This window comes from Bos indicus x Bos taurus, chromosome 3 (genome assembly GCF_003369695.1).
Source record: "Bos indicus x Bos taurus breed Angus x Brahman F1 hybrid chromosome 3, Bos_hybrid_MaternalHap_v2.0, whole genome shotgun sequence".
Taxonomy (NCBI): Eukaryota; Metazoa; Chordata; class Mammalia; order Artiodactyla; family Bovidae; genus Bos; species Bos indicus x Bos taurus.
The window spans coordinates 104,130,760-104,155,395 of NC_040078.1; the positions used below are offsets into that span (position 1 = coordinate 104,130,760).

At 51.5% G+C, this 24,636-nt stretch overlaps 3 protein-coding genes across 7 annotated transcripts in view; 2 read left to right on the plus strand and 1 right to left on the minus strand.

The window, feature by feature from the left end:
• The window catches only part of FOXJ3 (forkhead box J3), a 126,044-nt gene extending 120,790 nt beyond the window's left edge, over positions 1-5,254 (plus strand). For all 5 annotated transcript variants that reach the window (XM_027537626.1, XM_027537622.1, XM_027537624.1 and 2 more), the window contains 2 exons: positions 1,818-1,925; positions 2,250-5,254. In XM_027537626.1, the coding sequence (XP_027393427.1) occupies positions 1,818-1,925; positions 2,250-2,365 (224 nt within the window). In that variant the 3' untranslated portion in view covers positions 2,366-5,254. The remainder of the gene's footprint in view (positions 1-1,817; positions 1,926-2,249) is intronic.
• A 9,024-nt stretch (positions 5,255-14,278) lies between these two features.
• GUCA2A (guanylate cyclase activator 2A) lies at positions 14,279-17,230 on the plus strand. The gene is made up of 3 exons (XM_027537628.1): positions 14,279-15,416; positions 16,467-16,665; positions 16,974-17,230. The coding sequence occupies exons 1-3, from the start codon at positions 15,342-15,344 to the stop codon at positions 17,036-17,038; spliced, it is 339 nt and encodes a 112-aa protein (XP_027393429.1). The 5' UTR covers positions 14,279-15,341; the 3' UTR covers positions 17,039-17,230.
• A 3,374-nt stretch (positions 17,231-20,604) lies between these two features.
• GUCA2B (guanylate cyclase activator 2B) lies at positions 20,605-24,030 on the minus strand. The gene is made up of 3 exons (XM_027538371.1): positions 23,913-24,030; positions 22,605-22,791; positions 20,605-20,891 (listed from the first exon to the last, which is right to left on the minus strand). The coding sequence occupies exons 1-3, from the start codon at positions 24,003-24,005 to the stop codon at positions 20,830-20,832; spliced, it is 342 nt and encodes a 113-aa protein (XP_027394172.1). The 5' UTR covers positions 24,006-24,030; the 3' UTR covers positions 20,605-20,829.
• Positions 24,031-24,636: the final 606 nt, after the last annotated feature.

Below are 24,636 nucleotides of genomic sequence, written 5' to 3' on the forward strand. Positions count from 1 at the left end.
TTGTTGTTGAAATATAGTTGATTTGCAATAATAGCTTTAGGTGTGAAGTACAGTGTAGATTTTTAAATTCTTATGACTACATTCTAAATATTATAGGATCTCAGAAATCTTTAGAAGCTGCTTTATAAGTTAATTTCTTGCTTAGAAAGTCCAACTACGCTCTCATTGTTCAGTCTGTAATGAGAACATGGAGGTGGGGGGAGATGAGAAGTAATGAGAATCTCTACATGAAAATAAAAGTGTTAAGAATGTGACAGTTTCAAAAAGTTAAGGCCATTTGTTTAATTTGGGTGTCAGTTTATGCCCATCGTCTTGTTTATTTTCATGATTCTTCTCTAATTCTCACCTGTCTCCTCCTTTACTCAGAGGAGTGAAGCCCCGTAGCCTGATTCAACCTTAAGAAAGAACATGAGCCACAAATGTGAAGGCTGGTCAGCACTTGGCAGAACTTTTTCTCCTGCAAAAATATACTAGAGCTGTAACTTCATATAACTTTTCTCTTCTTCTGAAGTCTTCCGTATGGCAGATTGGTCAAAGACCTCAGTTCTGACTTTAAACTTTTCTATAAAAAAGCATGTCATCTTGGGAGGCAGTAGCTGGAAGTCAGAAGTCTTGGGTTGTCTCCCTGGTTCTTTCCCATCTTCTCTCATCTCACTTCCTCACCTACATGAACAGAAATAGGGCTGGGTTAGATTATCTCTGAGACTGTCTCAAGCTTGGACAGTCTGACTTTCCAGTGGCAGGTGGAGACTCGGAGTGGCCAAAGATAGTGTGCCCTACCTTGAATACAAAAGGAAGACTTTTCTTCTCCTTCTGTTTTCTCTGGGGAAATGATCACTGTTTCCTAGTTTGATTACGGTATTCCTAGAGTGCAAGTGTAGTCTGTGTGAAACACCAGCGTACCTTAGGGGAAAAGCCTTTCCAGGATTCCAGATGTTTCATAATGTAAAACCGATGTTACCATGGTTCTTCCCCAGGAGTTATTGTGGGTGCCTGTGTGATGTATCCTCCCCTCCCTTTCTGTTTTGCATTAGGATGCAGTGTAATTGACATTTTACAAGAATAACAAGAGCTGTTATTCTTGATGACTGCTGTCAATGAAAGCATATTAATATAAGAACCTTCTGAAATGCTATTTAAATAAGATCTATATTTTCCATCTGCACACTTCTAAATAATACATTGTTAATCACTTTGGAGGTGGCTCTTTTACTTCATATAATAAATCTTTCCTATCATTTTGTGCCTTCAGTCACTTTGTTAATCAGGTTGTGTGCACTTAGGTCTGCTTTCAGGATAAGAAAATCAGGGCAGTAGAGACAGCTGTTACTGGAAAGAACCTGTGAATTAGAGCTGAATTGTAGCCCTAGCCTCTGTCAAACTGATGTGTCTTTGGACAAGTCAGCTCAACCTTCTGAGCGTCAGTTGCCTCATCCATAAAATGGGATAATCCCTGTCTTGCCTTCATTGTGGGCCTAGAGGGAGACTCAGATGAACTAACGGATATGAAAATGCTTAAGAACTATGATAAGGTATGTAACAACAATAGACATAATTGGCCTGCAAGCTTCCAGAGAATTAGAGACAGTGCCAGAATTAGTACCAGGGTATCCACCCATCCCGGCACCCTGTCTGAAAATCCAGCATTACCTCTGGCAGAGTTTTAGCATCCAGAAGGAGACATTCTCCCTTCTGTTTTCATCTTCACTTAACCTGCTTAATTTAGTTTTAGGTAACAATTCTATTAAGATTTTTATGCTTAATTGTTTTACTTATGGTAATAGGTTTTCCTTCTTTGTTCTTTTCAATCTGATTAGGAAATCTGTACATAGACTCCAGGCAAAATCTCCCTCCTTCAGTGATGCCACCCCCTGGTTATCCTCACATCCCACAGGCACTCAGCACTCCAGGAACAACGATTGCAGGTAATTTGAGGCGTGATGTGTTGGGGTTGGTGCTCAGAGTTTAATACTGAAGGGCTTTTTTAGCTTTCCCAGCAGTGAATGAAGCTACCTCAGGAGGGAGTGAACTCCCTGTTTCAGAGAGAGGGGTGGGGTGCAGAATATGTATAAAATGAGGATCATTTATAGAGAGACTTTTCATTTATAGAGATCATTTATGTAGAGACTTGAGGGTGGATGAGTGAGAGCATGTGCGTTGAGTTCCTGGCATGAAGGAGTGTTCAGTAGGTGTTTGTTTCGTCTTCCTTCCTTCTCTCGCGAGTCACTGCTGATGTTGGTTCCTTCCAGGCCATCACGGAGCCATGAGCCAGCAGCACATGATGCCTTCCCAAGCCTTCCAGATGCGGCGCTCTCTGCCTCCAGATGACATCCAGGATGACTTTGATTGGGATTCAATTGTGTAGAGCTTGTTTCTCAAGGCTCCAGACCCAGTGTCACCTTTCTGTGCAGTGGAAGGGAAAGGTTTAAGAGAATCCAGTGGAGAAAAGAAAGTTGCTAATCATTTTACCAATGTTATCAAAATTTTTTTTGAAGACAATCAAGATTTTAGCTGGATGACTTACTGCTTTTATCTGACCCAGACGAGTACTACATGTTTGTCTCCCTGCCAGCTGCCCTATGTAGCTCCTAACTGTTGTGTGATTTGAACGGCTTTTGCATATTGTGTCAGTTTGATGTTGACCACAAGTGCCAGACTGATTTTTCAGACAGAGCCTGTTTTGCTGCAAGCAGTTTATAGATGCATATGTATAAGTATGTGTACAAACATTACTAAAAGGCTTCAGTTTTTTTCTAATTGGATTATTGTGTCTTGAGAAGAAAGTTACTGTGAGTTTTTATTCTTTGTTAGGCTATTTTATGCAGAATGCTTTTAACTGATGTAGGCAACTGAAAGGAAATAGATTTTTTTCAAAGCCCAGTTCCCCTTATTTAAAATCTTTTTTGGAAATGTGAGTATTAAGTTCTCCTTAGTAAGTCATAGAGAACCCAGAGTTTGATACTCTCCAAACAATCTAAAGGGGCACGTTGTTCCCGAGTAGCAGGAAGGACTGACCGGATGTTTTTTGATGCCTGGGGGATTCTAGAGTTCATGTTATACCTTGTCAGCATCTGTTTTTCTAAGTCTGCACTGTCTGCCAGTTCTAAATGTGTTTGATTGATTAGAATCTGGGCATTCTTGGCTTTTTAAACAAATCAATGTCTCCACATTCACTTACGTATTTATTATTCAAAAGTGTTATTTTAATATTTATTGCTATCTTCTGTGAATGCCCAACTCCTGTTGGGTTCATTAAGAAGAAATGCAGTGTCTGCAAGCACAGAATTAGTTTTCTTGATAAGAGTTTACAGACAAGACAATCAGAGAGAGATTGTGTCTTTCTCTTTGTCATTATTCCTGCCTTGTGAGTATATTCTCTATCTTTGCGTTTCTGCTGATTGAGACATTAGCTCAGTAAGATTTTCTGGAATTTGAATCTGAGCTCATTTGGGCTACAGAACAGCAGGGCAGTGCTTATCAAGCAGCTTTCCCCCATTCTCTTTCCATTTAGGGAGCGCTGAGAGGAGCGTAGAGCCACACGTGGGTTCTGTGTGCCTCACTCTCCAGTGCAGTAACTGTCGCGTGGCCTGCTGTTTCTGTTGTCCTGTGTGCCTGTGTATGCATGCCGTTTGGTTCCTTTCTTTGAATGCAGCCTGCATCTTAGGATTTTTTATTAGTTTGGTTTTTTTTTTTGTTTTATATCACAGTTATTTTGCATGGATTGATTGTCTTAGTTTTATAATGAAACTGAGAGAAATGAGATTTCTTTTTTCAATGAATAGATTTTGAATTGATTCTTTAGACCAAAAACAGATTTTTTTTTTCTTTCAGTTCTAATGGTGAAATAAAATGTTCCATGAAATCAAGGAGTACTAACTGCTCACTGGTTGCTCTTTAGCATTACTAGTCTCTGTCAGCCATGCCTAAGTCACTTTAATTACCCTTACTGATTCTGTGATTGAGTAATCTCTACTTGGACTAAGCAAAACATCTTTATTTCTCTGTGTGTATGTGAGAGTGTTTGTGAACGTCTGTGGGTATTTTTTTAATGGAGTGTTGCCTTGAATGAATTACTGGGAAGCCAGCCATGGTAAGGGCTGGTGAGGGTGGGGAGAAAGGAAGGGCTCTATGTTCCTGTTGTTTGGACCCTGCTTGGCATGGGAAAGGAAATTCAGTTCCAGCCCCTTGGATCAGTAAAAATCGGGGGATTCTGGAAAGGCAGCCAATAGGCCCCTCTTAGATGGATCAGAGGCAAGATGAGATAGCGGCCTGCAGAGAAAAAGCTTGGAAAAAAGGGGGGAGGGTGATTCTTAGTCTGCTCAAGTCACTGTTCTCTAGATACCAAAATAGCTGTTTTGAATCTTTAAATCGTGTGGGTAGCAATGTGCACTTTAAACAATTTGAGTATTGGAATGCAGTAGCTTATACTGAGTGATTCAGATAGAAACCACTGATGAAGATTTTACAAATTGTGTGAAGCTAATTTCCCATTCAGCAATCATTTACTGATGTGCAGTGATCCAGATTTTTGTGAGAATTTAAACTTAGCATGAATGGCCCTGGAGGCAGAGCCTCCACCCAGACCCATCCCACTCTAGTTAATGCACAGGACTGGGCAGCCCAGGACGGGCTTCCTGGCAGGTCCGGCCAGCACAGCTACCTGGCGAGGTGCACCGCGTCCCTCTAGTGGCTGTCTCAGTGGGTAGTTGTTAATGCAAAGCAAGTTCTGTCTTGGGCTTAAATTGACTGAAGACTTGGGGAAAAGAATCAAATGCATATAATCAAATGGGGGCACTCTGTCCAGGAGAATAATCCGACTGGCATTTGTGGCAGTTTTTGAAATGTAAATGTATTCATGTGTGTTTTTGTAAATACGTGTCTCTCAGATGTCCTTTGAAGTGGGAGGGAATCAATCTGGGGATTATTTCAAATGGAATAGAGTATTTTGATATTGTTCATTCAGAGGGTGACGTGTACATATCTATATTGTATATATGTGATGAAATGCATTGGCTTTCTGTGCACACACAGTCTGCTCTCTGTACTGCTGTTGGCCAGTCAGTGTTTTAATGTTTCTACAGTTTTGCTATTGCACGATTTCATATTTTGCCTCTATGATGAACGGCACCCATTCTTTGTAACTGTTTAGTGCTGTAAAGAAATATTCCAAGTGTCATTAGGATTGTTGCTGCCAGAAGTGATATGCATGAATGGCACTTAAAATAAATATATTATGTTAACTCTATTTACAACACCAGTGGGTCTGTGTCATTTGCTGCAGTTGAGGGAACAAGACTGGAGCTAGTGCAGAAGCAGAAAGCCTGCAGTCTGTCCTTCCTTGGAGTCTCGGAGATCGTGTCCCACATATTGCTGTCTCAGAACAGTCATTGCTGCTGTTTACTGACCATCTCACTTGCTCTGTGAACTTGGGAAAATTATTTCCTTTCTCTCAGCCTCATTTTCCTCATTTACAGTTCCTATAAAGTGAGAATAATGCCTGCCTCCTAGAGTTGTAGAGGGATTAAATTAATTAAGGCATTTAGAACAGTACCCGGAACATAAAAAGTACTCAGTATGTGCCAGGTGCTATGCTAAGTAGACCCTGTTATCATCATCTTACCTGTGGGAACAACTCACACAGAGGTGTGAAGGCATCCCCAGATCCTTTGTTGACAAGAGGTAGAGCTAAGGTTTGAATCCAGATCTTTTGACTCCAACCTCATGTTCTCTTAACACCATCCACATTATTCCAGGGGAATTCCCCCGGACCCTAGTCTTGCCCCCAGCACTGCCTTCCCAGAGAGCTCCTTCCAAAAGGTGAAAGTGGAGCTTCTTAATATCTGTGGAGCCCAGAGTGTCAGGCATTCCCCTGCGAAATCCAGAGATGAGAAACCCACAGTTCCTGTCTGTAGGGGGTGCAGACTTCCCATGACAGGGAGCAAATGCCAACACGGGGACACTGCCCAGGGAAGCTACTCTGAAGGTGCCACCTGGCAGGAAGATTCTGGGGGTCAGCAGTTAGGTCATACTGAGGCTGGGGCATTGGCTTAGGGAAAACTTGGAGTGGGTATGGGCTATTTTGAGTCCTTGTAGGGTCCTAGATAGACAGGGAAGGCATTTCCATTTATATCACTATGCTGAGCCAGGCTGGGAAGCTAGAGTAGCATGGAGAAGGGGTGGGGTTGAAGCTAGAGAAGTGGCGGATTGCTAGTTAAGAGCCAAGCACCAGCGATTCTATGGGATGAGTGGTAGTGTCCCAACCTGATGATGGAAGCATGCTCGATGACACTGATGAAAGACCAACAACACTGGTGGGAAATAGACATGAAGCTGTGGTCTGTCTCAGGAGCGGGAGCACTTCCTACCAATCCCATGATCCTGCCCAAGACCTCTCCCTGCTTCTGACTTAACCCATACAATGCTGTGTACTTCAGGGTCCCTTTTGTCTGAGCATCTCAACACTGAGTGTCATTCTACTGGGTAAAACATTGCCCTTGGATGCAAGTCAGCTGCTTCCAAGACAGACTGTAAGCAAGAATTGGGAAAAATGGCCATGTTGGGCTTACTGAGACACTGTGTTTATCTCCAGCATGATTTTCCAGAGGATTTTGGACTTAACCTCCTGGTATCTCTCTCACCATATGATAAGCAACTAGTCAACCACACATTTGGTAAGGGACTGCACCAGAGCCAGAGTCCAACCCCAGGTCAAGGCTGCTTTGGCCCTGCTCTCAAGCTGTGTCTCCGAGCAACGCTGACCCCAGAAGTCAAGAGTAGGGCAGTCACCATGTATTCCTTGTTTCTTTACGTACTCCAAGTACTTGATACAGGTGATCAGATTTCCCCTTCAGCTGTGTGGTAGACACTCTTGTTATCAACCTACTGCAAAGGAAGAATCTGAGCCGCAAAGTGATTAAGTCACCTGCCCTGGGCCATCCAGCCCCATATCTCAAACCCAGGTCGTCCAGCCCCAACGCCTGCACTCCGCTGCACTGCTCTGTCAGTCCATACCAGGCAAGGAACGGGAGCCTTAGAACAAAGCCATGAGGCTGCAGTAAGGAGCAGAGGCCGCCAGAGGGCGCAGGGCCACCAGCTGTGTGCTTTTACTTGTTTGGAAGGCTTCCTTTACCACAAGTGCTGTGTTCTGTCCTCTGCAGCCCCCACAGAGCTGGGTGCTCCTCCAGATAGATAGGGACCCCCAGGGCCCACCTCTCAGAATCTGTTCTTTCATCATGAAAGCTTGCTGGAGGGAGCCAAGGAGCCCCCTCTAGTCTGGAGTGGGGCCCACTCTAGAGCAGCCTCTGAGCAGAGACATCACTTTGCCAATAAAGGTCCATCTAGTCAAAGCTATGGCTTTTCCAGTAGTCATGTACAGATGTGAGAGTTGGACTATAAGAAGGCTGAGTGCCAAAGAATTGATGCTTTCCAGCAGTGTGCTGGAGAAGACTCTTGAGGGTCCCGTGGACGGCAAGGAGATCAAAGCAGTCAATCCTAAAGGAAATCAACCCTGAATATTCATTGGAAGGACTGATGCTGAAGAAGCTCCAATACTTGAGCCATCTGATGTGAAGAGCTGACTCATTAAAAAAGAGCCTGATGCTTGGAAAGATTGAGGACAGGAGGAGAACGGGGCAACAGAGAATGAGATGGTTGGATGGCATCACTGACTGAAAGGACATGAGTTTGAGCAAACTCTGGGCAAGATCGTGAAGGACAAGGAAGCCTGGCATGCTAGAATCCATGGGGTTGCAAAGAGTTGGACGTAACTTCGCTACTGAACAACAACAACACCTGAGCCTGCTGCCCTGGCTCAGCCCCAGTGGTGCCCACTGTCCCCAACTCCAAGGTTAGGGTGGGGAAGGTCACCCCGCCATCCACCGCAGCTGAGTTTCCTGAGGCTCTGCTCTTCTGGGACCTCAGCTGATGCATTATTTGGGCAGGTGTGGGGAGGGCCATGGTCAGGCCAGCCACAAGCCTTGTCACTGTACATCCACCCTTGTCCTCCCACCCCTCCCTCCGAGCCCCCCCCCACCTCCGCCCACACTCACACATCAACCCCTTTGGCCATCACAAACATTATGATTATTGCCACTATTTGCCAGGCCCTGTGCCCAGCACTTGACAGCCGTTATCTGAGTTAGCACTCCCAGTGCCTTGGAGGTTGATGTCATTTATCTCCCTTTTACTGCTGGACATTGCCATTCAGAGAGGTGAAGTCATTTGCCCAAGGTCACCGTCGTGAGAGGTTGGCAAGGGGATGGGAACCCAGAGCTGCCTTACTCCGGTCTGCTCTTGGCACCAAGGCCTATGACCTCTTCCTCAACACTCCCTGGTTGCCCTTGACCTTCCTTGGGGCCAGTCTCCACACCCATCCCAACGCACCCCACCCTAGCCTGAGCTGACGTCACTGGGTGAATGCCACCCCTCTCAGGACGCAGCCCCCAGAAGGTCAGAGAGGCAACTTCCTGTCCCAACAATGGCAATAAAGATGTCCGAGGACACTTCTCACCCTTCCCACACCTGAGTGACGTCCACGGGCAGAGGCCTTCCTGGGAACGGTCCTCCGAGAGCGTGAGTGTGTGAGCTGTGACTGGGGTGGGGGCGGGGGCCGTGTGTGTGCAGGTCCCGTAAGTCAGGGTAACTGCGGGTGCTGATTGTGCTCGTGTGGCCTTCCGCACATGTGCGCAAGACCTTGTATGTGTGTGCTTGTGTGTCTGTGCCTGGGTATGTGTGTTGCCTGTATGATTGTGACTGTGTGCCTTGGTGTGCCTGTGTGTGACCACGAACCGCAGACAGGAGGGAAGCATTCTGTCGGAAGGGAGGGCCGGATGGCTCCTAACCTCATCAGCCACTCGTGTCTCCCTCTGTGGCCCCCGTCCCGGGAGACAACTTGCCTGGGATAGAGCTGGGGTTAGGACCCTCAGATCTATTCTTCCCCCTTTCTCATCATATTCCTGGCCTGGCCCCTGTCACTGCTCCTCCCTGCTGTGGCCCTTTGGACAGGCACCCAGATCTATCTATACTACCCGTTCCTGCCCCCGGGCAGTTCCTACCCTCCTCCTTGTCCCCCCAGCCCCCAGATTTCCTGGTCAGACCAGAAACTGGTCTACTGTGAGCTGCTGGCCTGTGCCTGAGCACGTTCCCTGCAGGCCTCAAAGGCCAGAATCACACCTGAGACCATGGAAACAACATAGATTCTGCAGTCAGAAGAACATAAAATTCCATCTGGGCAAGACATTGCCCTCTCTGAGCCTCAGTTTCCTCATCTGTATAATGGGATTAGAGTGTTGATGAGACCATCCATGAGCAGTCAGATGGAAGCAGCCAGCCCAGGCCCTGGAATGTTGCCGATCCCAAGGGCCCATCTACCTCCCCTTCTTGCCCCCTTCTCTTGCTTCTCTTCCACAGGTCAAGACCCATCATTCCCCTGCAACACCATCCTTCCAAGCACCCCTGGCTCTCTCGGGGCACCATGAGGGTGGGACACACCCCTTTTCTCCTAGACCAGTGCAGCAGCCATGCCTAGACTGTCCACTCCCAACACCAAGGGCCATGACGGTGTTTCTAAATCACAGCTCCCCTCTTCTCCCTGGCTTCCCACTGTCACCAAGTCGAGGGCAAAACGCCTCCACTTGATGTGTAGAGCCTCCTCTGACTCCTCACCCACAGCCAGAGGGTGTCACACTCTCTGCTTCAGCCCGTCCTCCTACTTTGGGCTTTTTGATGCCAGCCTTTGCTGTGCAGCCCCCATCTCTGTCCATCCAAATCCTCCCATTGATCAAGGCCCAGTTCAAACACCACCTGGTCTGGTAAGTGTCCCCAGACCTGGTCTCAGGGGCACCTTTTTCCCCGAGGAGCCTCAGAGGAACTGTGCCTGTGTCTCCTCCCTCTAGCCTGTGGGCTCTGGGGCCCATGGCAGGAGCTCCAGATGGGTCTCCTTCCGTCCCTGACAGCCTTTGGGAGCAGCGGTTGCTTCTGTGGTCAATGCCCACAGGGAGCCAGGGTTACTGGGGGTAGTTGCTGGGGGGATGAGGCAGCAGCTGGCCTGCCATGTGGGGAGCAGATGGTGAATGGAGCTCCCCAGGTGCCTCATCCTCACCAGGCCACGGGGATGTGAGATGACACTGCCAAGCAAACAACCAGACACACCCTCTGTCCACTCCCCAGCTGCCCCCCCAGAGCATCACGGGAGACATTCTGCCCACCCCAGCACCTGGGAGAGGGAAGGGCACCCTGAACCCCAACCTGGACTTCAGCTCGAGCCCATAGGCTTCACATTCCCACTCTGTTGTCCACTTTCCTTCTCTGTGAAATGGATGTCGCTGTAAAACAGGGTCTGACTCAGAGGCTTCACCCTTCTTCTCCTCCTTCTGCGAAGATGGAAGTCTGAGGGCCAGGAAGACAGGGCAGGAGGTACGAACCAAGCAGAAGTTTCAGCTTTTCTTTGGCACTTGGGAGAACTGGCCTCTGCTCTGGAATTTACAGCTTTGTGACCGCAGCTGCTGCCAAGCCCACCTTGGCAATGAGTCTGAAAAGCTGCGCCTTCCTCTAGGCTGAGCCGGCCTGCCCCATGCCCGTGTCTGCGCCTCCCTCTCTGTTGGCTAGGTGCCCTCATGCCGAGCACCATCAGGGCAACTGTGCCCGAAGCTTCTGCCCGCGCCCTCGGGAAAGTTGTGGCGTCTTAACCTCTCCGGGCCTCTGAGCCTCAGTGTGCACACCTATAAAGTGGGGCTCTACAGTGACTCTTCAGGCATTCCCAGAGCTGGTCGGAGATTCACATACATCCGGCTGTCTTCCTCAGGCAGTTCTGGGCTCTTGGAAGAACGTCCAGGACGTGTTTACAAGCGGGATGGGGAGCCTGTGAACTGTGGGCCGCACCCTGCTCCTGGCCACACAGATCAATACGGGAGTCTCCAGCCTCCCACCTGCGCTCTGCTCCAGGCCTTCCTTCATGGGGTCAGCTGAGGCCTCCCGCCCTCAGGGGAGCAGAGCCAGGCCTGGGAGGACTGGGCCTCGGGGCGCCCAACTTTAACAGGCACACTGGAACCATGCTGAGGTCACCCCAACCCAAGAGTTCAACAACCTCTAGGCCAAAAACGATGGCAGTCGGCAACCTCACAGGGTCCAGAGGGCACCCTAATAACGGGGAATCCCGGCAGCTGCCAGAGTGGGTAAGGGGTGGTTGGGCTGCAGGCCGGGGTCTGGTTTCCACACCCGTAAAGCACGTACCCAGACCGAGTGCTCAATCCTCACTCCCTGTTACTGTTGTGATTAGTTCAAATACCACAGCCTCTCTGGTCTCCAGGCTGCCCTGGTGGCTCAGACGGTAAAGCGTCTGCCTGTAATGCAGGAGACCTGGGTTCAATCCCTGGGTCAGGAAGATCCCCTGGAGAAGGAAATGGCAAACCACTCCAGTACTCTTGCCTGGAAAATTCCATGGATGGAGGAGCCTGGTGGGCTACAGTCCATGGGGTTGCAAAGAGTCGGACACGACTGAGCGACTTCGCTGGCTCACTGGTTCGGGTCTCCTGTGGGATCAGGGGTAGCCACTAAGTACCCAGCCTTGTGTGGGTACTGGGGCCGCTGCGGAGCAAGACATAGGCTCTGCTCTCAGGACTTTGCAGGAGAGGGGGCGGGACAGATTGGTAGATTTTATCAGGGGAAAGAATAGGAAGCTGGTGGAGCCCAGGGGACAGATATGGTCTTAATACAGGCTTGCTGGGGCTGGAAGTCAGTGAGGAAAGTCTTCCAGGCAATCCAAAATCTACAATATAGTTGTCATTGTTTCCATTTTTCTGATGTAGACACTGAGGCTCAGAAAGAGCACACCACTCTTCACTGATGAGCAGGGACTCTACCCCAGGGCTGCCTGGCTCCAAAACTGGAGCTATTCTGCCAACATCAGGAATCCCCAACCTCTGGGATCTAATGCCTGATGATCAGAGGTGGAGATGATGTAATAATAATAGAAATAAAGTACACAGTAAACGTAAGCACTTGAATCATCCCTAGGCCTTTCCCCACCCACCCACCCTGGTCCATGGAAAAATTGTCTTTCATGAAACCAGTCCTTGGTGCCAAAAAGGTTGGGACCGCTGACCTACAGGGCCCCAGGTCTGGGCTCCTTCTTTTTGGGCTACTCCTAGGGAGACTTGGGATCCTGGGTGAAAGGTGAGCAGGGAGCTGACCATGATGAGCTTTGAATGCCAGGACAGGGAGTCTGGGCTTCCTTCTGAAGGTGTTGGGCAGCCACTGATGGGTTTTCACATGGGGAGGCAGATAGAGGTGGTATGGCCTGGAAGGCTATGGAGGTTCAGGAGTTTGTCAGAAGAGGTGGCCTTGGATGTGAGCGTCCCCAAACAACCCAGACTGACCCACTTGCCTGTAAGGAATGATGAGGGGTGTTGGGGTGCTGGGGAACCAAGACCACAGGACTCAGGTGTGGGCCTGGGGTGGTCCAGAACCCCAGGCTTCCAAGGGGGCCCCAAGATCCAGCAGCTTCAATGCAGGAGAGGAGGGAGGGGGCCTGGATCCACACCTGGGCCCACGCTGGGCCAGGGAATTGGCGGGGAGAGAGGGAGGGTACTGGTTTCCATTTCCCAGGGAAGATGTCAGAGGCAGGGTTGGGTAGGGTCAGGCCCAAAGGGCTGAGGCCTGGGAGCCATTTCCTCTTTCCCACAGTGCGGAGCTATGTCACTGCCACACACCTAGACCCCCACCCACCCCACCCCTGGTGTGCACCAGGTCAGCCCTGGCTAAGGGCGTATGGGAGAAAGAGGATGCAGGAACCAAAGCCCCCTCCCTTTACCCCTAATCCCATGGTGCCTCAGGAGGGAAAGGACTGAGAACCAAAGGGAACCAGAGACAGGGCTCCTCAGCTCACAGCAGCCTATTCAACCCCATCCTTGATGCTAAACTGAATCCCAGTCCAGCTCCCCATCCAACCCCAGTCACAGACCTGACCCCCACCCACTCCTCCATCTCCGCTGCAGACTCAACTCCAACCTTAACCAAGCACAGAACCTGAACCTCACTCCAGCCAACCTCCATGTCAGGGACAGTCCCTACATCATCCTAGCCGCACCCCCAATTCTAACCCTGACCCTGACCCTTACCCCATGCCCAAGCTCAGCTCCACCCTGACCCTGACCCAAACTCGAATTCGAGTCCTAACCTGAACTCCTTTCACTCTCTGCTACTTCATTTTGCCCTAAGGTAACTCCAGCCCCAGCTGGAAACCTATGAGTGGTCTTAACCCAGCTTCTACGCTAGCCCAGCTCAAGTCCACCCAACCCCAGTTCCAACGGCAGCAGCAACCTCAGCTACACTCCTCCTGGTCTGTACCTGTGCTCACCTCCATCCCAGTCACAATAAATTCTACCCTGATTCTAGCCTTACCTTCAACCCAAACTCCATCCTTAACCCTACTGTACCCTGTCCATACCTAACCCTCCACTGGTGTTCACTCCCACCCAGCTCTCAGCTAGCAGAGGCCACCACATGGCTGTTCTGGATACGTAGACTTCAGCACATATACACACCCCTCATACACACTAACACACTTCAGTCCACACACACACCTCTGTGTACATACACACACACACTCTAGAAAAGGAGGGAAGTTTAGTCTGGTTCTGAGGATTAGCCTGAGAGGGCAAGTTAACCAAGTGTTTCTTGCTCCTCCCTGGGGTTGAACCCCTTTGAAGTTCCCTCCAATTTCCCCTTCAGTGTTGACTCTCCCCACCCAGGGATTCCCACCCCTACCTCTTTGTTTGGAGCCTCCTTGGCTTCCAGCCAGATTGGTTTGTAGATTAGAACAAAGCAGCTCCTGGGGCTGCCCTTCCTCTGTGTCCAGGAGGCTCTGCTCAAAAAGAATACAATAAACATGCACTCTGCTGGAGTACAGAGTTCATGGGGGTCAGAGTCTAGAGGGGCAAAGACGCACACCCAAGTAACTCAACTCGACCAGATCCCAGGTAGGGAATGTTATCTGGTTCTGTGAGAACAAAGAGAGGTTATTTAGCTGAGGATGCAGTGGGGGCTACTGGATCTGGGCCTTAATGTTTAAGTAGGAGTTCATCTAGTGATGAGGAAGGAAAAACCTTCCAAGGCAAATGGAACCACATATTCGAAGTCAGAATTGAGCTTGGCAGGAAAGGCCAGGATGGAGGAGATTAGGCTGAGTTAGTTGTGGGAGGGGGAGCAGAAAAAAAAAGGGATGCGGTGGAGGGAGGGGGGAGATGGTGAGAGAAGCAGGGGTCAAGGGAATCAGGAAGGAGGAGAAAAAACACATTTGAGGAAGATATGAACCTGCTGGATGGACAGGGCAGCAGACCCAGCACAGGATGAGAACAGACTGGCTCAGACCAGGAGGCTGATCCCCAGAGGGGCCAAAGGGAACCAGAAGCTGCTGCTACTGTTGACCAAAATAATGATAACTCAGAGGTCTGAACTGTGTGCTTTCTGCATGCCGGGCATTGAGGTAAGCGTCTTTCTAACCTCATTAATTCTCACTCCCATGAGATATGCATTATCATGTTGGTTCCCAGAGAGAATACAGGGAGCTCTGAAGTTCAGAGATGGAAACAATTTGCCCAAATTCACATACATCGAAATGGGGCAGTAGATGGGGCTTGAACCCAGGCCTACGGATGACAGAGCGGAGTCCTCTCTCAAAGTCACAGTGGTTAAGCCTTGTACCCGCCTTGGTTGTGTCATCTCTCAGGACTCGAAGCCCCCTTGAAACCTCCTCCTCCCCCCAGGCTGAATTACTCACATTTCCCCACTTCTACCAGGCCTATTTTACTTCCCTGCTCTCCCACACGTGGCATTCTCAGCAAAAAATGGCCTTCTACCCTTGGCCCCTTCTCTAAGAAAATTTTCACCCATTCTCGAAAACCAAGTGCTGGCATAACCTCCTTTGGGAAAACTTCCTGAACTGCCCTGCCCCTGGGCTAGGTGAATGGCCCCTCCATTCCCCTTGCCCACCCACTCCCCTAATAACCCTGCACTTGCCCCTGCCTGGGCCACCCTCTTTAAGGGCTAGGTGCAGTCTGCAGCCCCACCCTGGCACAAGGCCTGGTGGTGAATGAATGCAGAACCCAGTCCAGTCGTGGGTTAAAGTGGGAATCCAGGGAGGGGCTGGGGCTCTTCCCTGGACTGATCTCTTATCTGCCAGGGCGGTCTTGAGCCTTATCTGATTAGGATTGAATTGACCAGCAAGCAGCTGAGATGCTCATCAAGACTCCTGAGTTACTCAGTAACCCTGCCCTCTTTAAAAGTCCCAGTGTTTCCCCCTGGCATCCAGAACCAGTCACTCTTCTCTCTTGGGTGCTGCCACCATGAACACCTTCCTGCTGTCCGCCCTGTGCCTCCTTGGAGCCTGGGCCACCCTGACAGGAGGAGTCATCGTGAAGGTAAGTTCTCTGTCCCCACCATTTTCCAGACTGCTCTCTACCTATAGGATGCAGGGCCTGTCCTCTGATAAAGCAACCCCTCCCTGGGGACTGAGGGTGCGGTATGTCTAAGGCTTGGCTCTGCCCCACGGATCTCCTTCTCAGTCCTGCCTCTCACACCTTTCGTTTTCAAACTCAGAAAGATCAGGAAGAGAGAAGAGAAACAGTCAGGGAAACGCAGGTGACCAGCCAATTTACAGAGTGCTTGCCGTGACCAGGCTCCACTGGGGCCCCAGGATCACTTTGGGAAGAAGAGATTGCTAGCCCCATTTCTTAGGGGGGGGGGGGGAAATGGAGCCTTAGAGTTTGTAATTTGTCATGGGCACGTGGTTGGGAAGTGAAGGAGCTCAGTTTCATTCCAGACCTTACTTCTCAGCCAAAGCCCTGACCTGGGTCTCAGAAATCACCTGGACACCCTGAAGGTCCTGACGGGAGGGTGTCCCTACTGGTGTGGATGCCAGCTAAAAGGCCAGTCTGGCACTCATTAGGGGCCCTACTCTGGCTCCACAGCCAGGCCCCGGGAGGCCTTTTATTGCTTCTCAAACATCAGCCAGGCACCAGGCTGGAGCTGGGGGCCAGGGGATCAGCCCACACTGCTCTCAGGCAGAGGTGAAGACAACCCGGTATAGCCACGTGGATTCGGGAAGCCTGGATCTGGTCCCAGCTCTGGTCCCCACAGATCAGCACCATGGCTCCCACTAGTAGACACCTATTGTGTCCCTGACACTTCGTGTCTGTTTTCTCCATTCCTTATATAACATGCAGAACCTAGGCTCCCGGAGTGTAATGACCTGTTCATGATTCCAAAGCAAAACCAGGATCCAAGCCTAGTGTCTGGCTGTAAAGCTTGAACTCTGACTACCTCATATTGCCCCACGGCGGAGCACCTGGCTCCCATATGCCGCAAACACTGCTCAAGTGCCTCTGGGCCGGGAGAGGGGTCACTTCTGGAGGAGGCAGTCAGGGAGCAGGCTGCAGCCTGGCCTCACACTCCGAACATGTCTCTCTCAGGATGGAGACTTCTCCTTTTCTCTGGAGTCGGTGAAGAAGCTCAAGGACCTCCAGGAGCTCCAGGAGCTCCAGGAGCCTAGGATCCCTAGAAATCCTGGTGGACACATCGCTTCCAACCTTTGTAGCTTGCCTACTTTTCCCGAAGAACTCAAGCCTCTTTGCAAGGAGTCCAACGCCCAGGAGATCCTGGACAGGCTGGGTGAGTAACCCTCTCTCTGAAGAGTCTGAAGAGCCGGAGGACGGGCTCTACTCTGATTGGTGGGTCTGTTAAGCCCTCTGTTGTGCTTCTGGGTTCTTCTGGTCTCAGCTGTAGCAGCTGAGTAGACTCTTCTAACTGGCTGGCTTGAGTGGTACTTGTGTCCTGGTTTGTTGCTGAAAGCCCCGCTGGTCAGAAAGGACAGGCCTCGGTTTCTCCTGGGTGGCGGGTGTCCAAACTCTGGCTCAAGTGAGGGAGGGAGCTTTGGGGAAGGGAAGCTGCGCTCACGGGGCTCCATCTCTCCCGTCCAGGGGCCATCGCGGCGGATCCAAGCACGTGTGAGATCTGTGCCTACGCGGCCTGTGCTGGATGCTAGAACAGATAGTACTCCCTGCCTCCTGTCCCTTCCCCGCAGGGCGCTCCTCCTCCTCACAGCTCAACCTACCCCGAATGCAGGAGTGAGGAGAGAGCAGCCTGAGGGGTGCCCAGCCCCTGCCCCACCGGAGCTGCTGATGCTTCCTAAGATCCATGCCCACCCGCGGCTAATAAACCAGATTCCAGAGCCCTCTCTGTGTTGCGTTCGTTCCTTCTTTTATCCGTCAGTCTACTCATCATCACACTTTAGGGATGCCTACCCTGCCCTCACCAGCTCAGGATTCAGTGTGCTATGTGCAAGTATGCCACTCTTTCTGCCAAGCCAGCACCCCTTCGGGCTGCCTCCTTGCACAGACGCTGAGGGGACTTAAGTCCACCATCCATCAATGGGCAGGTGGAAACTCTGCTTTTCTTTCACCATCCTCGGAGTCATCAAGCCCACTAAACCACAGGAGAGCACCTGAGCTGCTTTGGATGACCAACACAGGCATGGAGGGGCTATGCGGTCAGCCCCTGGCTGGAGAGTGTTCAAGGGGCCTCACAATCTAGCTCTACATTGACCACTTAAGCGCTGCCTCCTGCCTGCCACCGCCCCCCAGCCCCGCCCCACCCCCACCTCCTACCCACCCACCCCTCCCCGCCCCGCCCCCAGGGCCCACACCCCAAGCCATAGTTCTCACCATATCCTTTGTTCCACTTTTCATATTCCTGACCACATCATCCCTGCTCGGGGCCAAGTCCTCACCCCCGTGCCTCCTCTCAGAGGGCAGCCTTTCCTCACCCCTCCAGGAGGAGTCCTTATGCCCCCTCATCCTTGCTGCTCCCTGGGCCTCCCTGTGGATTAATGGCTTCGGAGTCTGGGGAAGTCCCTCTGAGCCCCGGGGCAGGTGAGGCCCGCCACGGGGCTGATCCTGTACACAGGGGGCAGGGCAAGCAACAGCTGCACCGTTTCGGCCCTGTGGTCCTGCTCAGGTCTTCCACATCCTGCGTGATGTTTGGAAAGTCGCTTTCCCACTCTGAGCCTCATCTCCTTCTCTGTAAAACCGGAATTGTAATTGTACTGACTTCCCAGGAGGCGCTAGTGGTAAAGAAACCTCCTGCCAGTGCAGGAGGCATAAGAGAATCGGATTCCATCCCTGGGTCAGGAAGATCCCTTGGAGAAGGAAATGGCAAGCCACTCCAGTATTCTTGCCTGGAGAATCCCATGGACAGAGGAGCCTGGTGGTAACAGTCCATGGAGTTGCAAAAAGCTGGACATGACTGAAACGACTTAGTGTGCACACACACAGCACACACCCAGAAATAGTGTGTGTGAATGTGTGTGTAATGCAAGAAAAGTTCAGATGCAAACAGAATGCAATAAGTGGTCAAAACAACAAAACAAAATACAAACAACAGAGAACGGTAGAGGGAATGAGGGAAAAGGAGGCAACCAGGGTCCTTCTTAGGGAAGGAAGAAGTGCCCGGGGTGATTCTGGCAGGATTCCCTGGGCTTCAGGAATCAGAGGGTGAGGCATCTTCAGGGCAGAGGTCAGTAAGGCTCTGTGAATGGGGAGAGAAGGCAGGGTGTTTGCATTGGCCCTTGGAGTTTGCACTGGGATGGATGTAATTTCAAAATCAGTGTGAAGGGAGAGAGGCAGAAGGCATTTCAGAAAATGGATGGGGTTTAATGCAGACACAGAATCAGGAAGGTCCATGGCACTGGCATGGTTCAGCCTGGATGATGTAGAGCCCAGGAGATGCACAGGGCTGGGTTTGAGCCTGATCTTGTCATTGATAGGCTCTGTACCCTTCTCTGAGACTTGGTTTCCTCATCTGAGAATGGAGATGATAACAGATCCCTCCTCCCAAGGTTGCAGGGGCACTTGATGAGAATGGTGGTGGGGCAGAAACACTTAATTTTCCCACTCTGAAGCCACACTCCGTCAATTCAGGCATTGCCCGTTACCAGTTGTGTGAATTTTGGCAGGTTAGTTAACCTATTCATCCCTCAGTTTCCTCATCTGTAAAATGGGAATGACAAGAATCCCTACTTCGTAGGGTTGAGTGAAGATTAAAATGGGTAATAGAGGAAAGGCTTTTAGAGGTCCCTGGGGGCCCATGTGAGCACTTTGCTGACGCTGTTATTATTTCTGTGCAGATGGCTCCACCATGTGCCTCGCATATAGTAGGTGCTCACTCAGTGGCAGTTGCCTTTACTGCCTCCTCCCCTGGCAGCTGGGAGACGAGGCCAGATGGTGCTGGGCTCAGGTTAGATATGAGAGATGGTACTGGGGAGCCTCAGAAGGGTAAGGGGCACTGTCGGAGCAGTGCTATGGTGTACGTCTGGCATGGTGGGCATAGAGAGCCTGCAGGGTGCAGGGCAGGGAGGAATCTCTGGGCTGGCAGGGGTTGTAGGAGTTGGGAGGCAGTGATGACAGAGGAAGGAGAGGAGCCCAGAGAGATGTAGGAGGCCTTGCAAAGGCCCCCAGGCCCCCGTGAGGGGAGCAGAGGAAGGAGCCAGAGTGGCCACTGGCCTCAGGCAGCTAGTCTGGAGGGATTCACCATGGCCATGGCCCTGGGATCTGTGTTCAGAGGGCACAACCCAAGGGTTTTCTCCTCTCTGGTTACCTGGGACAGAGGCCGAGGAGGAAGCCACTCTGGGAAGCCCTTCTTCCAGGAATCCCCAGCCTCAAGAAGAGCTCGGAAGGCCCTTGGAGGAAGGCGGTGGCTGCAGGGCATCCTCCCTTGGGTGTCCTCAGCTGTGGCCAGGGCCTGGGGTCACAGGGAGGCAGTAACATGGCAGTTCAGAGCAGAGACCCTGGCCCAGACTTCCTGGAAGAAGCCTGCTTTGCCATTGTGCTGAGCCTGTGATGCCGGGCTCACTAGCCCTCTCTGTACCTGGGTCCCTCACTCGTAAAGTGGATGTGATAATAATGAAGTATCTGCTGCACTGGACTGTTGTGAGAACTCAGTGAGTTAATATCTGCAGAGAGTTCAGAGCAGTGCCTAGGGTGTAGCAGATGCTCCGGAGATGCTGGGATCATTAATATTCCTCGGGGCCACCAGGGTGAAGAGAGGGAAGGAAGGCCTCCCACCTGGAGCTGGCCAGATGGTCCTGGGGAGCCCAGGAAGGGGGACAAGGGTGCACTAAGGCAGAGGGGGTTGGGGGGGCATGGGCAGAATCAGCCCAGAAGGTGCACTGAGTGGCTCTTCTCTCCACCTGTCCCACCCCACTCCCACCTTCAGGAGAGAGCCCCGTTCCTCCTCCCATTCTCTCCTCTTCTCCCCTCATCGTCCCCCAACTCCATCAGGAGCACAGAAGCTCTGGCTCTGTAGCTGGGCCAGGCCCTGAGCTTAGCTTGGGGGTCAGATGGGTCTGGGTGCTCTGTGCCTTCCCAACTCTGTGATCCCAGGCGACTCATTTCCATTCACAGCCTCACTCTTCCGATATGAAACAGAGCTTAATGAACCAACTCCACAGACAAGGAAACCAGGAAAATGCCTAACTCAGGGGTTAGGGAAGCTAACCTAGGGAAGTTCTGCTTAAGCCTCCTGGGGATGAACAAATGGACGCCTGGCTCCGAGTGTAGGTGGAGAATCTTTATTCAGCAGCAGGGCTGCTCCAGGAACCAAACTCTTCTCCAACTGTAGTTCCAATTGCTTTGCACCAGATCCAGCTGTCGGGCCCTGGAGGAAAGGGGATGACTGTGGTGGTGGGGACCCCCAGAGCCTGGATGGGAGTGGAGGCTCTGAAGGCAGCGGACTGGTGGGGGCAAGGTTCCTGGGTGAGCTCAGGGCACCCAGGCCATCTCAGCTGCAGCCGGTACAGGCAACATTCACACACAGCTCACAGTCGTCGTTAGCGATGGTCCCTGGGTGGAGGAAAACACTTGTCAGCTGAACCTGAAACATCTGTGGTCCAGAGAGTCACTGACCAGGCAGCCAGAGAAGGCCTGCCTCTGAGAGGGTCTGAGGGAGGGGCCTGGTATTTTTGTCACAGGTTGAGAGCAAGAAAGTTTAAAAGCAGAGTGAGAGGCTTGGGCTCAAGTCCCATGTCCTGTCCTCCTAGCAGTGTCTGGGCGAGTCACTCAAACCCTGCCTGAGTTTTCCTGCCTGCTCAACAGACAGTGTCAGCCTGGCCAAGGGGTAGTGAGGATAGCAGGCAGGCAAAGGGATTGACCCAGGGCCTGGTACTTAGTAAGTGCTCAGTAAATCCTGGCTACTAGAGATCATACTAAGTGAAGTAAGTCAGGCTTCCCTGGTGGCTTAGAGGTAAAGAATCCCCCTGCCAATGCAGGAGATAAATGCTCAATCCCTGGGTTGGGAAGATCCTCTGGAGAAGGAAATGGTAACCTAATCCAGTATTCTTGCCTGGGAAACCCCATGGACAGAGGACCCTGGTGGGTTACAGTCCATGGGGTCACAAAGTGTTGGACAGGACTAAGAGACTAAGCAACGGAACAACACCCATCAGACAAAGACTATCACCACAGAACACCACTTCTATGTGGAATCTAATTTTAAAAAATGATACAAATGAACTTATTCACAAAACAGAAACAGACTTACAGATACCCAAAACAAACTTATAGTTACCAAAGGGGGAATGAGGTGGGAGGGATAAATCAGGAGCTTGGGATGAGCGTATACACACTAGTATACATGCATGCGTGCTCAGTCACTTCAGTCGTGTCCGACTCTGTGACCCCATGGACTGTAGGCCAACAGGCCCCTCTGTCCATGGGATTCTCTAGGCAAGAATACTGGAGTGTGTTGCCATGCCCTCCTCCAGGGCATCTTCCCCACTCAGGGATCGAACCCATGTCCCCTGTGTCTCCTGCACTGCAGATGGATTCTTTGCCCCTGAGCACCACTATATATAGGACAGATAACCAACCAGGACCTGCTGTACAGCATAAGGAACTTTACTCAATATTCTGTGATAACCGATATCAGAATCTATAGGTTATAGATTAACCTATATAGATATAGGTTATAAATTAAGGTTACAGAGAAAAGAATCTGGAAAAGCAAGAGTGAATAGATGTATATGTATAACTGAATCGTTTTGTTGTATACCCAAAGCCAATACAACATTCTAAATCAATGATACTCCAATAAAATCGAAAGGAAAAAAAATAAGTGCTAGCCAGTTCCTGCATTCTCCTGATCAGCTGTTTCATCCCGCACATTTCAGCTTAGATGTCACCCCCTCTTGGAAGCCTTTCAGATTCCCTTTCATGTCCCCAGACATGAGCCATCTCTCTCCTGTGTCCCCGCTGTGCCTCCCTGGTCGCCCCATGTATTGCAGTGATTTTTATGGATCCTTTTCCAGTGTCCCTTCCCCCCACCTGTTAAGTCTTGGAGGAGGGCTGATTCTCCCAGCCAGGTTGCTAGGGACTGAAGGGGCTCCTTGAATGGTTGATTTCAGCGCCCTAGCCGGGAAGGGCAGGGGCTGAGTTTCTTGAATCTCCCTATTCTCAGCCACTAGGTGCTTAACAGAAACCTCATGAGGTAGAGGACCTGGGGTGCAGGGAGGCGAGAACATGAGGGTCAGGTGGCTCCGTGGGGGAGGGGGGACTCACTCAAGGCCTGGAAGATGCTAGCTACATCCTTAGAGGCACAGATGGGCCGGAGGTCCAGCGGCAGGGCCGGGTGATGGCACACAGAGGGCTGGGGACTCTGGTCTTGCAGGCCGGGGCTGGGCACCCATTGACCCACCAGGTCATTCAGCTGCTTCACCGATTCCAGCTGGACCTGGAAGCCTTGGTACTGGAGGAGGAAGGAGACCTCAGGCATCACAGCCTGAGCAGGGAAGGGGGCAGGGTGCTGCCAGGAGACCAGGGAGCATCCCTGTTCTCATGGAGTTGAAAAGTTGAGGCGTGGAAGACCACCTGGCAGGTGGGAGGTGCTGCCTGACACTTCACATCCCCCTGTGCCACAGGCGAACTGGGAGATAAGGTTGAGCAAGGCTGTGATCATGGCGGTTCAAGGCATGGGCTTTGGAGACGGGGCTGGGGGGGACTTTGATTCAAATTCCACCGGCTGCCCGTCTCTTCCCCACTCTGAACCTCACCTGACAGAGACAGTCACACTCCACTCCTCCCAGGTGCCTGGTACCCAGGCACCACCATCCCCCCACCCCTGTAACTGCGTGATTGCCCCTGAACCAACATGGAAAAATGATGGCAATGCCTAGTCCAGCTGGTTGGCTCCAAGGCCAAGGCTGCAGGGGGAAGCTGACACACCCCACCTCAGAATTTCCTTATTCCTTCCCCAGGATGCCCAGTCGAATGTGCTACCCAGGAGCCCAGTGGCAGCTTGCCACAGTGCAGGTAGGCCCTGCCTCCATCGATGGACTCCTTTTAGCCTCACAGCTGCCCTTCGAGGAGACCTGCACCCCCTGCTGTCTTCTCCTGGGGCCTTTCTGTATGCTGGGGCTTTCTCTTCCTGGAGCAGTCCCGGTCCCTGTGCCTAGATCCCTCCTGCTCATCCTGCAATGTCAGCTCAAGTTAACTCTCTGAGCAAACTTCTCTGGTGGCCATCATCCCCTCTCCACCCACACGTGGGAGGATACACAGAGTCATGGGAGCATTAAAGAAGTCTCCCTCCCCTTCTGGGCTCTTCAAGGGCAGGCACTATGTCTGATTCCCCATCTGACCTCTGACCGGGATGGGCTCTTGAGGAGAGCAACGCAGAATGACCATATTTATTGTTATCATTACTGTCATCGCTGTCATTGGCGTTCTAGCTGCTTCCACCCACCTGCTCTTTTGGCCCCTGTGGTGTGATTGGGTGTTGGGCTGAGCCCTGGGTCCTGGACTGTCCTTAGTGAGTTTCCCAGCATTCCCTCTCCATCCCAGCCTCTCGCTGTGGGGACCTTCAGGACAAACCTGGATGTAGACTGACTGTGTGCCCTGCAGCAGCATGAGGAAGACCAGGGCAACCGCACACAGCAGGTACCCTGACACCGCCCTGCTGGCCATCTCGCTCTCTCTGTGTCCCGCCGCCGTCCACCTGGCTCCCACCTGCTTCCTCATCTGGCAGCTTTTTATAGGCTGGCCTCCAGCACCCTGGTCACTCATTAACTGGCCAGCCAGGGCGGGGTTGACAGCTGGCTGGCACCCTGACAAGCCCAGGGCCCACTCCTAGGACGGGGGTTGGGGCTGATGGGGGTAGAGAGGCCCAGAGAACACAGGAGCATGATGCTGGGTTAAGCGCCTGCCTTGTGTGCAAGACATTTTGCAGGTGGAGTGAGGGGAGACCGTTTCATAGCCAGGGAGAGCGAGGCTCCAGAGGTAGAGCACCTGGTCTCAGGTAACAGGGCCAGTCGATAGTAGAGTGGGGACTCAGGCATCTGCCCCAGTTGAGCCTAGGGTTTTTCCTCAGGTCAAAAGGTGCAGGCAGACAGGTGGGCAGATATCAGGCTGACCTCAGGGTTCTCCATCCCTAGATCTTGTGTCTCTCATCTCCTCTCCCCAGTTTTATTGAAGGACCATCCTTGTGATCAGTGCCTGCCCAGCCCCTCATCCTGCCTCTGCTGGCCATCTCCCAAGTGATGGGTACACCTGGGCCTGGTATCGTCCATCTCACCTGTCGATGCCTTTTAGAAGCCGA

Bases quoted from the DNA above. Each gene is read 5' to 3' on its own strand.
- GUCA2B (XM_027538371.1), bottom strand. From the start codon at position 24,005: ATGGCCAGCAGGGCGGTGTCAGGGTACCTGCTGTGTGCGGTTGCCCTG. The intron at 22,792-23,912 runs GTTTGTCCTGAA...TTCCTCCTCCAG, and splicing joins CACAGTCAGTCTACATCCAG to TACCAAGGCTTCCAGGTCCA. The intron at 20,892-22,604 runs GTGAGTCCCCCC...TCCTCCACCCAG, and splicing joins TAGCATCTTCCAGGCCTTGA to GGACCATCGCTAACGACGAC.
- GUCA2A (XM_027537628.1), top strand. From the start codon at position 15,342: ATGAACACCTTCCTGCTGTCCGCCCTGTGCCTCCTTGGAGCCTGGGCC. The intron at 15,417-16,466 runs GTAAGTTCTCTG...TGTCTCTCTCAG, and splicing joins CAGGAGGAGTCATCGTGAAG to GATGGAGACTTCTCCTTTTC. The intron at 16,666-16,973 runs GTGAGTAACCCT...TCTCCCGTCCAG, and splicing joins GGAGATCCTGGACAGGCTGG to GGGCCATCGCGGCGGATCCA.